Raw genomic sequence first — 17,118 nt, 5'->3', positions numbered from 1 at the left:
AATACATATCCACTAACCCAGCCCTACAGAAAGTTCTGGAAGGAAAAGTCCAACCCAAGGAAGTTAACTACAACCAGAAAAACTTGGCAATAGATAATCCCACCTTACCAATAGCCAAAAGAAAAAAAGAAATCCACACATAATTCCACCACCATCAACCATTCCAAAACAAATAGGAATGAACAATCAATGGTCATTAATATCCCTCAATATTAATGGTCTTAACTAGCCCATAAAGAGACACAGGCTAACTGAATGGATTTGAAGACAGAACCCATCCTTCTGCTGCATACAAGAAACACACCTCAACTTCAAAGACAGACATTACCTCAGAGTTAAGGGATGGAAAAAGATTTTCCAATCAAAGGACCCAAGAAACAAGCAGGGGTCGCAATCCTAATATCTAACAAATTAGATTTTAAAATAAAATCAATCAAAAGAGATGAAGAAGGTCATTTCACACTCATCATAGGAGAAATCCACAAATATGAAGTTTCAATTCTGAACATCTATGCCCCAAATACAAAGGCATCTATGCTCATAAGAGAAACATTAATAAAACTCAAATCACATATAAGGCCCCACACACTTCTAGTGGGAGACTTCACACCCCACTCACACCACTAGACAGGACTACCAGACAGAAACTTAACAAAGAAGCAAAGGAACTAATAGAAGTTATGACCCAATTGGGATTAACAGACATCTATAGAACATTCCATTAAAAAAAAAGAATATACCTTATTCTCAGCACCACATGGAACCTTCTCAAAAATTGACCACATACTTAGCAACATAGCAAACCACAACAGGCGCAAAAAAATTGGAATAGTTCATGTATCTTCTAAGACCACCATGTGTTAAAGTTAGAATTCAACAACAACACAAATTGCAGAAACCCTACAAACTCATGGAAATTAAATAATGCACAATTGCACCATTCTTGGGTAAAAAAAGAAATAATAAAAGAAATTAAAGACTTCCTAGAATTCAATGAGAATGAAGACACAACATATCTACACTTATGGGACACTTTGAAAGCAGTGCTACGAGGGAAGTTCATAGCACTAAGTGTCCACATGAAGAAACTGGAGAATAATTACACTAGAGAATTAACAGCACAATTGAAAGCTCTAGAACAAAAAGAAGCAAACTCAAAAAGTGGAGTACAGAACTAAATAGGGAATTCTCAGTAGACGAGTCTAAAATGCCCGAGAGACACTTGAGAAAGTGCTCAACATCCCCAGCCATCTGGGAAATACAAATCAAAGCAACTCTGAGATACCATCTTACTCCTGTCAGAATGGCTAAAATCAAAAACTCCAATGACAGTTTATGGTGGAGAGGATGTGGAGGAAGGGGAACACTCCTTCACTGCTGGTGGGAGTGCCAACTTATACAGCTACTTTGGAAATCAGTATGGAGATTCCTCAGGACAATGGGAATCAGTCTAAAACAAGACCCAGCAATTCCCCTCTTAGGCATATACCCTAAAGATTCACATTCATACAGCAAGGGCGTCTGTTCCACTATGTTCATAGAATAATATTTGTAATAGCTAGAACCTGGAAGCAACCTAGATGCCCCTCAACTGAAGAGTTGGTAGAGAATATGTGGTACATTTACACAATGGATACTATTCAGTGGAAAAAATAATGGAATCTTGAAATTTACAGTCAAATGGATGGCACTAGAAGAAACCATCCTGAGTGTGGTAACCCAGTCACAAAAAGACAAACATGGTATGTATTCACTCATATGTGGATTCTAGACATGTATCAGGGGAGTGCCAGCATACAATCCCACTCCCAGAGAGTCTGGGAAACAGAACCTTCATCCAGCGACTGATGGAAGCAGAGGCTGACACCCATAGTTAAACACTGAACTGAACTCCTGTAATCCAGTGTCAGAAAGGGAGAACTGATGAGCAACGGAGTTAAGACTGAGCTGGTTTAACTAACAGAAACAATTGACCTGAACAATGGGGAGTTCTTGGACCCCTTATTGATGGCTGTGTGGAAGCATAGGACTGACCCAGACCCCCTGAATGTGGGTGTTAGTGAGGTGGCCTAGGTAATCTGTGGGGCCTTGGGTAGTATTTATCCCTGGCATACAAATAGACTTTGAATGCCCATTGCACAATGAGGGATGCTCTCTCAGCCTGGACTCTTGTGGGAGGGCCTAGGCCCTGACCTGTATGAAATGGCAGACTATGGAGATCCACCCTTCATGGAGGGCCTCACCCTCCCTGGGGTCCGAGTTGAGATTGGTTGGGAGACCGGGGGCCCTGGTCGGGAGGGCCGGGGAGGAGGGGAGGGAAAGGGAGCTGGGATTGACACATGAAACAAGCTTGTTTCTAACTTAAAAAAGAAAAGAAAACAAAACAAAACAGAATCTCAGCCCTGATATCCCAAGAGAAGCAAACAGAGCAGCTGAAACTTCTTTGAAACCTGCCATTCCTGAACAAAAAGGATCCACAAAGACACCAAGCCTGCAATGAACATGATTTATTTTTCTTTCCCGTGTCATTGGCATTCTAGTACCTAGGTAAGATTTCCCCCATGCATGTGAGTCCACAGACTGGAGAAGTCTGGGTCCCGCGGCACAAAGTCCTCAGCGGTAGAACAGAAGCACAGCTGCTTCAGTTATCTCCCGGCTACTGCTGCTCCCCCTGTGTGTTCCGTATCCATTCCAATCAAATGAAGAGAAGTCTCCACACTGTGTGGGGTTTCGTTCTGGGAAGAATCCTCCTCCACCGATGCAGTGCTGGAAAAGAAGGAGGAGGAAGTAGCAATGAGAGGTCAGCTGGTGCAATGGTTTGGACATGTAACGCCCTCCCCAAAGGTGGTCCCCAGAGTAACATTCAGAGGCAGGACTTTGAGGAAGGGCTTGAATATGAGGACCCTGCCTTAGCAAGTGGCTAATCACTGATGGACTCACAACTATGAACTGACTGTTGGAGGTGGTGAAACTGGGGATGGGGATGGGGATCTGCTAGAGGAAATATATCACTGAAGGTGTGAGTGACACATTTTGAAGGGCATTTTGCCCTGGCCTTTCCTGATTTTTCTTGGCTCCTTGCTGCTATGAAGTGAGCCATATTGCTCTGATGTGTTTCCTGAATGGTATTTCTGCCCAATCATGGATTTAAATGCAACAGACGCAAATGTCCATGGGTTAAAATCTCAGAAGCCATCAAACCAACAGAGTGCTTTTTGTCTTAGTCAGGGTTACTATTGCTGTGATGAAGCATCATGACCAAAGCAACTTGGGGAGAAAGGGCTTATTTGGGTTAAACTTTCACATCACAATCATCATTGAAGGAAGTCAGGACAGGAACTCAGCAGAGCAGGAACTGGGAGGCAGGAACTGATGCTGAGGTCATGGAGAAGTGCAGCTTCCTGGCTCACTCCTCATGCCTTGTTGAGTCTGTTTTCTTATAGAACTCAAGATCCTTGGCCCGGATTTGTACCACCTACATTGGGCTGGGCCCTACTTCATCAATCAGCAATTAAGAAATTGCTCTACATGCTTGCCTACACCCTGATATTTTGGAGGCATGTGTCAAGTTGTTATAAAACTAGACAGCACACTCTTCTTTCCATACATTGTTTCTCTCAGGTAGTTTTTACAAAGGCAAAAAACTGACTAATATAGCCGATGGGCCCAGAGACACCTTAGTATCCAAGTTCAGTAGACTCCTTCTCTCTTGTAAGACTCTCCATTGGCAGTGTTTTCCTAACTTTCCTTCAACTGCTCTGAACCTCTGTTTTCAGGTTCCCTGGCTAGACTGTTCCTTCATGGAATCCCTAAGTGCTACTTCCCAGAGGGTTTACAATCCTCTTATATTTTGTGTTTCCCCTTTAGCTTTACTTGTGAACAATTCACTGATGACTTAAAATTCCTATCTCCAACCCAGATATTTCTTGACTTTAAAACTTAAATATTGGACTACCATTTGCAATCAAAACTCAGGGCTTTCACACATCTCATGATAACAAACAAACTGAAAACAAACCAACAACAATCCACTTACCTGCAGCCACACATAAAAATGGGATTTACTAGGGGAAGTTCATTGGTAAGCTTGTCATTGTGAATACCATAGGCTGTACTTACATAAGCTAGAATGACTATGATGTTAGTAGGCAATACAAATCCTCTGGGACCACCATCTTATACAAAGTCCATCAGTGATAAAAAGCATGTAATGTAGGAGCTAAGAGATAACTGTGTGGTTAAGAGCACTTTCTGTCTTGCAGATGACCAGGCTTGGGCCCCAGAACCCATATGGGGCTCTCAACTGTTGTAACTCCAGTTCCAGTGCATAGAATACTGTATTCTGGCTCAAAGACACCAAGAACTCAAGCAATACATACATATGTGCAGGAAAACGCTCATACATATCAAACTAAATAAATACATATGAAACAAGACAAAATAAATCTCACACAAACAAACTGGTGGCATGGGGTCTGGAGAGATGACCCTAAGGTTAATACATCTTCCTACTCTATCAGAGAACAAAAGTTCAGATCCCAGCATCTGTATCAGATCACAGGACCTAATCAAAAGACTTTAACTCCAATTCCTTGAGAGCTAATGTCTCCTACCTCCGTGATCACTTGAGTATGCATGTAACACATACAAACAGATTCAGATCAATGTTTTAAAAATCCAGAATCATATAACTATATACCCATCCTTGATCCCAAACATATTCAGCATCTAAATGTCATGGTTTGCTATTTGATATTCACACACCTAAGTGAAAAGCATGAAATCATTCAAAATGTGCATTGTGAAATATTCCATTACACTGGGTGAAGATGTGTCAGTGTGGTTGGTTTAATAAAAGGCTACATGGCCAATAGCTAGTCAGGAGGCACAGGTGGGACTTCTGGGCAGAGAGAGCTCCGGGAAGAAAAAGCCATAGGTGGAAGAGCAGGATGGAGATGAGGTAACGAGCATGTAGAAGAATGTAGATTAAAAACATGTTAGCCCGGGGGGAGGCCCAGGCCCTGCTCCTAATGATGGGACAGACTTTGAAGATCCCCCATGGAAGGCCTCACCCTCCCTGGGGAGCAGAAAGGGAATGAGATAGGGTGTCAGTGGGCTGGGGAGGAGAGGAAGGAGAGGGAATCAGAATTGACATGTAAAACAAGACTGTTTCTAATTAAAATAAAAAAATATGTGTTAGGGCCCTAAGAGGGATGCATGGATCTTCCTTGGGAGAGGAAGTATATGGGATGTCCTGGGTAATCTTGGGGTGATGGGGGAGTGAGGGGAGGGGAGGGGGAATGGGGACATGATGGATCAGGATGATCATGTTGCAGGCAGGATGGAGTGGGAAAATGATGGGGGAGATATGTTGAGAGAGGGGGGGCCATTAGGGAGTTAGGGAGAAACCTGGTGCCAGGGAGGCTCCTGGGAATCCACAAGGATGACCCCAGCTAAGACTCCTAGCAATAATGGAGAGGGTGCCTGAACTGGCCTTCTCCTGTAATCAGATTGGTGACTTCCCTAGTTGTCATCATAGAGCCTTCATCCAGTACTTGATAGAAGCAGTGTTCCACAGCTAATCACTGGGACCAGCTCTGTGATTCCAGTTGAAGAGAGGGTGGAGGGATTGTATGAGCAAGGGGTGGTCAAGATCATGACAGGGAAACTGACAGAGACAGCAGATCTGAACTTGTGTGAGCTCTGGACTCTGGATGGACAGTTCGGGAGCCAGCATGGGACTGACCTAGGCTCTCTCTGTTTGTGGATCTGTTTGTCCCCCTATCAGTGGGACCAGGACCTGTCCCTGATGCATGAACTGGCTCTTTGGTACCTAGTGTCTATGGTGTATGTCTTGTTCAGCCTTGATGCAGGAGGGAGAAGTTTCTTTCTGCCTCAGCTTGATATGCCATGCTTTGTTGATTCCCATGGGAGGCTTTACCCCACCTAAATGGATTTGGGGATGCTAGTGGGGATGTGGGAGGAGGGGGCAGGAGGAGAAGGGGGAGTAGAAACTGGTTGGTATGTAAAATGAAAAAAAAATGATGAAAAAAAATACGGCCTAGAAGAAAAGAGAAAGAAAATGTGATACATCTACACAATGGGGTATTACTCAGTGGTAACCAACAATGACAATGTGGAAAAAGAAAAAAAATCATCCTGAGTGAGGTAACCCAGACCCAGAAAAACAATGTATATACTCACTCGTAAGTGGATATTAGGTGTAAAGCAAAGGATTATCAGGCTACAATCCACAATCTCAGAGAAGCTAGGTAACAAGGAGATCCTAAGAGGGATGCATGTATCTCCCTGGTAGAGGAAATAGATGAGATCTCCTGAATAAACTGGGGGCAGGAGGTAGACAGCAGGTGATGAGGGATGGGAATATGAGGGATCTGGATGGTTGAGTTGGAAGCAGCACTTGAGGGGGAAAATAATGGAAGAGGTATCTTAATAGAGGAGGTTATTATGGGGTTAGGGTGAAAACTGTTGCCAGGGAAATTCCAAGGAACCCATAAGGATGATCCCAAGTAAGACTCCTAGCAATAGTGGAATGGGTACCTGAACTGGCCTTCTGCTGTAATCAGATTTGTGACTACCCTAATTGTCATCATAGAGCCTTCATCCAGTACCTGATGGAAGCAAATGCAGAGATCCACAGCCAGGCACTGGGCCAAACTCCAGGAGTCCAGTTGAAGAGAGGGAGGAGGGATTATTTGAGCAAAGGGCATTGAGTTCATGACAAAGAAGCCCATAGAGACAGCTGACCTGAGTTTGTGGGAACTCATAGACTTTGGTTGGACTCCTAGGGAGCCGGCATGGAACTGACTTAGGCTCTCTGCATCTGAGTGACAGTGTAGCTTGATCTATGGGGCCCTTAGCAGTGGGGCCAGGACTTGTCCCTAATGCATGAACTGGCTCTTTGGAACCTATTCCCTATGTTGGGATGCCTCTCCCAGCCTTGATATAATGGGGAGGAGTTTGGCCCTGCCTCAACTTGATATGCTATGCTTTGTTGACTCCCATGGAAGGCCTTACCTCTTCTGAATGGACATGGAGAAGAAGTGGATGGGGGCAAGTAGAAGGGATGTGGTGAGGGGACAGGAGGAGAAGGAGGGGAAACTGTGATTGGTATGTAAAATAAATAAATGAAAATTTAAAATATGTGGGTTAATTTAAGTTCTAAGAGCTAGTTAGAAATAGGTGTAAGATAAGGCCAAGCTTTCACAATTAAGTCTCTATGTCATTATAAGAGAGGTGGCTAGTGGGACAGAAAAGACTCATTGCCAGTGCCTTCTTTTGTCATTCTCAGTATTTAACTATTAATAAACTTAAAATCTTTGGAACTCTTTAGTTTCCAACACACTCTCTCTCATATTTCCATCACACTATATCAGGCTCTCATTTGGACCATGGGAGCCATTTCAACGCCTATTTCCTTATGCTTAGTATTTCCTCGTCAAAATATGTAACCTTTAAGCTAACAATGTCATAACTGAGAAAAAACAATACACACATCAACCTTATGTGCCCATTAAAACATTGCAGTGATGTTCACTTATACAGTTCAAAACCCATTGGTGTGATATGAAAGTTGTTCCCTAGTCTAGTCTATGTTAACATTTCCAAAATGAGTTCTTCCTGTATCCCACATCCATCTTATACACCAAAGTTGAAAGCAGCTTGCTAGTCCCTCAAAATCACATCTTCATTTCATCATTCTAATTCACAGTCCCAAGGTCCTTCTTAACTGCAAAGTGGCCTCATCTTGACCAGGTAAAGGACAAGCTAATGACTGAAGAATTAATGGACACTGAGATTTTCAGGATATTCTGTCAGGAGCTGATGACCCTTGTCTCAGACTGTTATTTAGGGAGGGCTGGATCCCAAGAGAACATGGTATCTTTTTTTGAGAGCAGTCTTACTATTTAGTTGTGGTTGACCTGGAACTCACTATGTAGACCAGGATGGCCTTAAACTCACAGCCTGTACCGCTGTCTGCCTGTACCGCTTGAATTCTGGGATTAAAGATGTGCACCACCATGCTTGGTAAGAACATGTTAACTTGTTACAGCTTTTACTCTGGCAAAATGGCTCCATCTTCAACCTGCTTCGATGAAAAATTATTTAAAAAACAAAACAAAAACAGTATGAGTCTAATGATCCTAGGATCAGAGACACATCAGTTTGCTGCAGTAGAGCCAAGTATGCCTTCCTTTGCACTTAGTTGATACTCCCAACTTCCAACAAGAGAAATTCCTTGTAATAGGGAGGAGAATGGCCTGGGTGAGGTCTACCACATGTCCAAAATTATCCTAGAAACCCCTTGATAAAATGAAAATCTGTAAAGGGATGGAAATGATATGTTTTACTCTAAAAGCTAAATTCCAGGTGGAGAGTGACAATACCTGGTGACTCTAACAATCTCAGCCTCCAAAGGCTTGCACAGGAATCCTGAACACAAGTATCACCCTCATTCCAGGTAACTGAGTGTTTTATCCTAATATCTAAGCAAACAGCAACAGTGCATTAGAAGTTTGTAATGTTGATTATGGTCTTCAACAAGACAGGATATCTTTATCTAGACAAGTCCTGATCCCTGAGACTAAGCAAGGTACAAGGAAAGGTCACACTCTCATACATGTATACATGTGACAGTCTCCCACACTCAATATTCACAGATACACACTGGCAATCTCAATCTTACTCATGTGTGTCTTTTGTCACTACACAGACTTACATGCTCAGTGTTACATCCAGTGACCTTCATTCCAGCACACAAGGCATTGGCTGCTCTCTCATTATTAAATACTCTGAATTGGATGTATCCTGTAATGATCTCCTCTGGAAGGAAGAAAAAGAAAACAGCATTCAAGGAAAATGCTGGAAACATCTGCAAGACAAGAGTTTGGTGGTGCCAATTTCAGAATAAACAGTCTAAAAGATCAGACCCACTGGGGGAGCCTCACATATTTCCATCCACAGACCCCCAAGAGCCAGTCTTTGAAAAAAGGTCCCCTTCTGCCAGAGCTCGAATAGAGAAATTCATGATACAGGAAGGTCTCTACTGAGTATCTCCAAGGGCTTGTTAACAGCAGTTAGCAAGTGCATCATTCTGGTCCTGTTATTATTTATCTTGTTAGGTTTTCTTTAAAGATTTACACTCAAGCATAAATAAGAACTTTGAATTATACAGAATAGGCTCAGCATTTATGAAGAGCATGTACCACACTCGCATTTATGTTAAACAATGTAAAGACATCCCTCACAGATGAAATAAAACTCCAGTTTTTCTCATGTTCAGCTCTGTGTGCAAGGACTTGGTTTGTCTGACTGACAGTGGGGTTGCAAAGAGTAGATTCCAGAACCATGTATCCCCAGTGCAAATGCCGACTCTGCTGCTTAAGTTTGTGCTCTCAGGCAAGTTCCTTGACCTTCAGTGCTCTAGTCTCCTAATCTGTAAAATGGGTTAGTGATAGTTGAGAGCCCAAGGACAATCAATTGAATGAAGTAAAACAAAGCACTGACATTCAGAGAAGAGAAGCAGGCTGTGGTAGATGGTAAATGACTGTTACTTATCATAATTGAATTCATTACGTGTCTTGCAGAAGGGTCAGAGGAGACATAGAGACTCACTCCGGCTATCAGGGGAGTAATAAGAGGCTGTCTTCTGAGCATCACCAAAGTCATAGACCACAGGTAATGCTGGGCCATTGTCAGTCCAACACTTTCCTGCTCCGTATTTCACCGGGTATCTCTACAAGGAACAAAAGAAGTCACTGCATAGGGAATACAGCATTGGCAATCCCAGGACTCCGCCCTGCTCAGAGAAGGACAGCCTTTGTGCAGTAACTGAGATGGTTGCCAAACAGTCAGATAAGAAATAATAATTTCCTTTGTCTGTGTCTGGGATACATTCCACCCTCTCCATCTCCCTCCGCTCCCCTCCCCTCCCCTTCCCTCCATTCTATTCCATTCTATTGCATCCTATTTTATTCACCTCCTTATTTCTCTCCTCTCTTCTTTTTCCTTCATACCTGAATTCCTTTTCTTTCTTGGCTCATTACAGTTAGAATTGGGGAAACATGGAATATAACCCACCCAATGTCAAACACCTGCCTCTCTCTCCACACCTATGAAAAGCAGCCTCAGCCCGCAGTCTCAAGTACCTGGTACAGGCCAAACAGATTATGGCCCATGTGATTCAGGAAGCCAGTGAAGGTGCGGTATCTCAGCAGGGACCTCTTCCTCCAATTTTTCAGGGGGCTATTGTTGGGCACGTGCCAGATCCCCAGGTTCTCAGCATGGATGTCAAAGTAGCCAGGGTTCTGGAAATGAACCAACACTGAACCTGATCAGAGCAGGAGATTTCACTAAGGAGAAGACCCATATGCACAGTCCTCAGCACAGCTGATGTCTCTGGGCTCCAGGTGGACAGATGACCAGCCATGCTTAGATATTCCCATTCCCAGTGATAATGGCCCCACCACAACCTATCTAAAAGCCCACTGAAAATGTTGTGATTCAAGATAAGTACTTTTCCCTTCTTCATCCCTATGTTGAAGGGCAACCTTCCCCCCTCTCCCTGCATGCCTGAGCTACACTCACATCCTCACTTTCCCAAGTGGCTACAGAGTGTACCAACCTTGTAGTCATCACTTGTGGCGCCCTCTGCAGACCCAAAGGTGTTGTAGTTGGCCCAGTTGCCATCGCCCTCTGGGCTGTCTTTTCTGTTTCCTTGCTGACTGGACCAGCGATCGCCCACTGTGCACTTCCCATGCAAGTTGTTCTCATGCACACTAGCCACCAGGGTCCAGCCACCACCTGCAGTGGTCATGTCACAGAAGGTCTGGTAGATGACACCATTCTCCGTTTGGAGGAAATAGAGGCCGTCTGTAGAGAGAACCAGTTCAGAGTCCTCCTGTGTGCAGCTCATTGTCCATCACTGCTCCAGAAACAGAATGGCTCTAGGAACTACAAACATGACTAATGCCTCATACACTGGGTGTCCTCCCACATGTATTCCTGGGAATCTACCTGAATTCAGAAAGCCAAGCATCCCTGATTGAGGCAGAACACAGAATTACCCAAACTGAGAGCGATGTTTTTGTCCTAAAGTTAAACATAGTATTATCAAAGGACTTAGCATCTCCACTTGGAAGACACCCAAAGACCTGGGAGCAGGGGCGTAGGTGTGTATATTCATGTTTGTTACAGCTCTTGTCACAAGACCTGAAAGTAAGAAAGAAGCCTAGTATTTCTCTACAGAATAAGGATTAAGCATTATGGTGTGCTATCTACCATGCAGACTATATATTATACACATTCTTGTATATTCAATAGATGAAGAAATGTGAAGTGGGCTGGAGAAGTGGTTCCATTTTTAAGAGCAAGTACTGCTCCCACAGAGGACTTGAGGTCGGCTTACAGCACTAACACTTGGCTGTGTACCAGTGCTTGTCACTCCAGCTCCTGAGGACTGGATGGGCTCTTCTAGACTCTGCATGTATCTGCACACACATGTACACATTCCCACACACAGACATGTGCATTCATTCACAATCATAATAATATATTGTAGCAGGAAAAATAAAAGACTGAGAGACAGGTATTGAGGTTGAAGCTTCAAGTTGAAGATCAGGAAAGCAAAGCAGCCAGCCACTAGCTCTTACCTCTACCTCAGCTCAGACCAAAGTGTTGATCATAGAACTGCTCCCAACTTTACTGCTCCCCAGTTTCACTCAGACTGCTATGCTCTCCTCAAGTGGCTAGAGACTTCTGAGACTGAATGGCACCTCTAAGAACCTGCTCCTGTCCTACATACCTCTCTAGTGCTGGGATTAATGGCTTGTGATCCTAGGTGCTGAAATAATCTTTGTGTGAGCTGTTTATCTTTAGGACTGGATCAATTTTGTGTAGTCAGTATGGCCTTGAACTAACAGAGATCAGTCTATGTATTAATCCTGAGTCCGGGCATTAAAGGCGTGTGCTTGGCTTCTATGGCTTGTGGCTAACTTTGCTTTCTGAATCCTCAGCAAGCTTTGAGAAATCATAAATAATATGTCACCACAATATATGTTTTAAAAATAAGTTTATTATTCTACAACACATATGAGACTTGAAGCATGCAAATGAAATAAGGCAGATTACTCATATGAGGTAACAAAAATTGACAGAGCATAGAAGTAGGAAACAGGACTGCTGCTCACAGGGAATACAGGAATTTTTATTTTGTGGCTATAGAATTTTCATTTAAGGAATAAAAACTTTCTGGAGAGGGATAGTGTTGATTCCTACTATTGTGAAAGTCTTCATTAACTCTGAAAACACTTCATATTGGTTAAGTACAATTTTTATCCACCATGTACATTCTATCACTTTTTCTTTTTTCTTTTCCTTCTTTTTTGTTTTTTTTGAGTCAGGGTTTCTCTGTGTAACAGTCCTAGCTGTCCTGAAACTCTCTCTGTAGACCAGGCTGGTTTGAACTCACAGAGATTTGGCTTACTCTGCCTCAAGAGTGCTGAGATTAAATCATGTGCTACCCATACACTGAGATCGACAATTAACAAATGGGACCTCCTGAAACTAAGAAGCTTCTGAAAGGCAATGGACACAGTCAACAAGACAAAAAGGAAGTCCACAGAATGGGAAAAGATATTAATTAACCCCACATCTGACAGAGGGCTGATATCCAAAATTTACAAAGAACTCAAGAAGCAAGTCTCCAAAACACCAAAGGATCCAATTAAAAGGTGGGGTACAGAACTAAATAGAGAATTCTCAATCGAGGAGGCTAAAATGGCCAAGAGACACTTAAGAAAGTGCTCAACATCCTTAGCCATCAGGGAAAGGCAAATCAAAACAACTCTGAGATACCATCTTTCTCCTGTCAGAATGGCTAAAATCAAAAACACCAAAGACAATTTATGCTGGAGAGGATGTGGAGAGAGGGAACACTCCTCCACTGCTGGTGGGAGTGCCAACTTGTACACCCACTTTAGAAATCAGTATGGAGATTCCTCAGGAAAATGGGAATCAGTTTACCACAAGACCCAGCAATTCCCCTCTTAGGCATATACCCTAAAGATGCAAATTCATACAACAAGGACGTCTGTTCCACAATGTTCATAGCATAATATTTGTAATATCCAGAATCTGGAAGCAACCTAGATGCCCCTCAACTGAAGAGTGGATAGAGAAAATGTGGTACATTTACACAATGGAGTACTATTCAGAAGAAAAAAACAATGGAATCTTGAAATTTGCAGGTAAATGGATGGCACTAGAAGAAACTATCCCGAGTGAGGTAACCCAGTCACAAAAAGACAAATATGGTATGTACTCACTCATATATGGATTTTAGACATGGATCACGATAGTGCCAGTCTGCACTTCCACTGACAGAGAGTCTGGGAAACAGGAAAGAATCTAAGAGAGATATGCATGGTACCCCAGAGAAGAGGAATGAGGCAAGATCTTCTGAACAGATTGGGAACATGGCGAGGGGTGCAGGGTGGGGGGGGGGAGTGGAAGCTGGGAAGAAGAGAGGGGGAGAAGAGGAAAAGAGAGTATGTCATGGGGGAACAGGAAGGTTGAGTGGGGGGTAGAGTAGGGTGAATAGGGAGTCATAGGTTAGAAGACAGATCTTGCACCAGTGAGACCTCCTAGTGATCTAAAGGGATGACACCAACTGGCAAGCTAAGCAATAGTGGAGAGATCACCTTAAATGCCCATTCCTGATAATGAACTTGATGTCTATAGCCATCCTAGAACCTTCATCCAGTGACTGATGGAAGCAGAGGCAAACACCCACAGTTAGACATTGAACTGAACCCATGGAATCCAGTGACAGAGAGAGAGGAGCAATGAGCAAATTGGCAAAGAATGGACTGGTAAAACCAGCAGAGACCTCTGATCTGAACAAGGGGGAGCTCTTGGACTCCAGACCAACAGCTGGGAGGCCAGCATGGGACCGATCCAGACCCCCTGAGTGTGAGAGCCAGTGAGGAGGCCTGGGCAACCTATGGGGCCCTAGGCAGTAGAACAGTGTTTATCCCTGGCATACAAACGGGCTTTCTGTGTCCATGGCACAAGGAGGGATGTTCTCTCAGCCTGGACTCTTGGGGGAGTGCCTGGACCCTGCCCTGAGTGAAACAACAGACTCTGGATATCCCCTGTGTGGAGGGAAGTGGGGGTGGGGTGGGAGGCTGGGGAGGATGGTGGGAGAGTGTGGGAGGAGGGGAGGAAGAGGGAACTGGGATTGACATGTGGAGTGAGCTATTTAAAATTAAATTAATAAAATAAAAAAAAAGCAAAAAGCATGTGCCACCACTGCCTGGCTCTATTACATTTTTATATCAGAAAAGAAAATCTGTTCCATAGGACAAAGCCCTGATTTCCTAACTGAGTTATTTGTTTGTGTTTTGAGACAAGATCTGCCTAGACTAACTTGTAGTTTCCTATCCTCTGCTTGGGTTTTGAGGAGTTAGGATTACAGTGTTGAGGAGTTAGGGTTACAGTGTTGAGGAGTCAGGGTTACAGTGTTGAGGAGTTAGGGTTACAGTGTTGAGGAGTTAGGGTTACAGGGTTGAGGAGTTAGGGTTACAGTGTTGAGGAGTCAGGGTTACAGGGTTGAGGAGTTAGGGTCACAGTGTTCAGGAGTTAGGGTTACAGTGTTGAGGAGTTAGGGTTACAGTGTTGAGGAGTCAGGGTTACAGTGTTGAGGAGTTAGGATTACAGTGTTGAGGAGTTAGGGTTACAGTGTTGAGGAGTTAGGGTTACAGTGTTGAGGAGTTAGGGTTACAGTGTTGAGGAGTTAGGGTTACAGTTTGTTCTTTAAATTCTTCACCACTTACCTGGTGCCGTGCTCATCTCCTGCTTGATTTCCTTGCAGCTTCTGAACAGAGAGGAAGACACAGGATTGGCCTGTCTGTTGGTATCCAGGTTCTCTTGAGCTAGAGAAGATGCAAAGTTTCACTCTCATGGATCATCCAGTTTCCCCTTGTAATTTATCACAACTCATTTTATGACTCCCCAAAGCCTCACTCTGAGAATCAACAAGATTTCCAACTAAGAAGAAAAACAACAGGATTGAAGGTGGAGAACTATGTGTCCAAAGTTCTGTAAAAGGAGAATTAAGTGAAGTCCAGTTGCAGGGAGAAGAAATGCAGGGAGCCTCATGTACCTGAATGTAGGCATTGGGGTTTACAGCGCACAGGCTTGACCAAGATATCATGGAATAAAAAGCCTTGCAAACCAGCCTCAACCCTACAAAATTCTCTGAGAACCTAGATGCATGGAAACCAATGAGAACTTTGGAGTCAGAGTTACTCAGGTGTAAGTAGCTTCATGTTTACAAGTCAAGTATTTTTGGATTGTATTTACTGTGTCTAGCCTCCATTTTTAGTGTCTCATATCAAGCTGAGAAAGATTCTCATATTGAGATCAAGTTAGATGACATTTAGGATCTGGTCCTTTTCCTTAAAGACATTAAGACAGCAGTGAAGAGGAAGTGCTCATTTATAAATAATGTTGAGTTCCTGTAGAGAGCAGAATTGAAGACAACATTGTCTGGGCACAAGTCAGACCACTCACTTGATATTGAAACTCCAAATCCAAGATCCTAAGCATAGTGAGTGACTAGGATGGGGCACAGTTCTTACAGAAGATCCCCTAGAGCTACACACAGGTACAGAATCTGTACCAGACACCTCAACAAACTCACTGCCACTGGCCAGTGCCTTCAGGAGTCAATCAGCATCCAGCCTAGATTTCAATGGCATCATCTCTGGGGATTGGACTAGGTTGTGTTTATGCATCCAGGAAAAATTATACATAGAAACATAGATACATACATACCCACAATTAAACACAAGCAGGCCTTTATTTTTGTGTTGAGTTGGGGAGTATAATTGGAAAAGATTGGAAGGAGAAAAAGGAATGAAAATATAATGCAATTATATTTAATTAATAATAATTATTATTTTAAAAAGGCATGATTGGCCAAGCTGTGGTGAATGACTTCTTTAATCCTAGCACTCATCAGTCATAGGTATGTAGATCTCTGAGTTTGAGACCAGCCTGTTCTACAATCCAGTTCTAAGACAGCCAGGGATCATAGAGAAATCCTGTCATGAAATAATACAAACACAACAACAACAACAAATGTATGATCTCTGGCCATCAAGAGACCCAGGTCACGGAAGTAACCCAGTCTAGTGCTGACTGTCTTTAAAGCTAGAGGCGACCCGAGGAAGCTGGGTCCTGTAGCAAGACTCACCTGCAATGCAGCCTGTGGTGGCCACGATGAGAAACAGCAGGAAGCCGAGTTTGCTCATGGTCATCTAGAGAAGAAAGATTGAAGGTGAGTCTCTATCCAGACCATCTTTTTCTCTCATGCCAGTTCAGCTCCTATCCAGTCCTACTGAAAGTCTCCTTCCTTCCCTTTAAACTCCTCACATCTCTGGGCCCTAAAGCAGACCTGAGCCAGAGTCCACTTTCCTTGTTCCATTGACAGCAACTGCCTTCCCCTCCATACCTGACCAGAAACTCAGAGTTGCCAGCTGAGTGGAGATGAGCCTCTCTCTCTGCAGAGACTCTAGTGAGGTCCTGGTGAGGCTCTTGTCCTTTTATGTGAGGAGCCTGGTGGTTATGGCTCAGACTTTGCCAGGTTTCCCCTTTCCTGGCAGGATGCCCCTAGAGGGGCAACTTTTGTTTATTGCAGGAAAGTTCTTTGTACAGTGTTGACTCATGGGATTCAAAGGCTCAAAAAGACAAATATTAAATGTTGCATCCAACACTATTATCAGGTTTGGATATTCCATCGATCTGTGTATTTTAAAAAAGTAGATTAGGAGACTTGCAACATTTGACATCTGGTTGGTATTTTTGTTTGTGACTTTCTTGCAAGGAATTATTAAAAAACCACCCAAATTTATAATTATCCTCATTTCATAGGGGATTGGTACAATGTATAGAAGAGTACATTTTATATAGCCCATCCTGGCCTCAAATTCACTGTTTAGGTAAAGATGTCCTTGAACTCCTCATTCTCTTCATCCTACCTCCCAAATGCTGAGATTATAGGCACACACCATTGACCCTGATTACAAAAAATGA

The 17,118-nt window shown here is 43.3% G+C and overlaps 1 protein-coding gene across 1 annotated transcript; it reads right to left on the bottom strand.

Moving 5' to 3' along the window:
* Positions 1–2,492: 2,492 nt before the first annotated feature.
* Positions 2,493–16,631, bottom strand: LOC121136981 (intelectin-1a-like). Its single transcript, XM_040738646.1, has 8 exons — positions 16,538–16,631; positions 16,280–16,343; positions 14,856–14,954; positions 10,646–10,893; positions 10,170–10,328; positions 9,637–9,757; positions 8,741–8,844; positions 2,493–2,766 (listed from the first exon to the last, which is right to left on the bottom strand). The coding sequence occupies exons 2-8, from the start codon at positions 16,341–16,343 to the stop codon at positions 2,614–2,616; spliced, it is 948 nt and encodes a 315-aa protein (XP_040594580.1). The 5' UTR covers positions 16,538–16,631; the 3' UTR covers positions 2,493–2,613.
* Positions 16,632–17,118: the final 487 nt, after the last annotated feature.

The sequence above is a fragment of the Mesocricetus auratus genome, unplaced genomic scaffold (assembly GCF_017639785.1).
Source record: "Mesocricetus auratus isolate SY011 unplaced genomic scaffold, BCM_Maur_2.0 Super-Scaffold_100676, whole genome shotgun sequence".
Classification (NCBI taxonomy): domain Eukaryota; kingdom Metazoa; phylum Chordata; class Mammalia; order Rodentia; family Cricetidae; genus Mesocricetus; species Mesocricetus auratus.
This window is presented reverse-complemented; position numbering and strand designations above follow the sequence as displayed.

Excerpts from the sequence above, each read along its gene's own strand:
- LOC121136981 (XM_040738646.1), bottom strand. The coding sequence starts at position 16,343 with ATGACCATGAGCAAACTCGGCTTCCTGCTGTTTCTCATCGTGGCCACC. Across the intron at positions 14,955-16,279 it reads CACCACAGGCTGCATTGCAG|CTCAAGAGAACCTGGATACC; the intron begins GTGAGTCTTGCT and ends CATCTTCTCTAG. Across the intron at positions 10,329-10,645 it reads CCACAAGTGATGACTACAAG|AACCCTGGCTACTTTGACAT; the intron begins GTTGGTACACTC and ends GTTCATTTCCAG.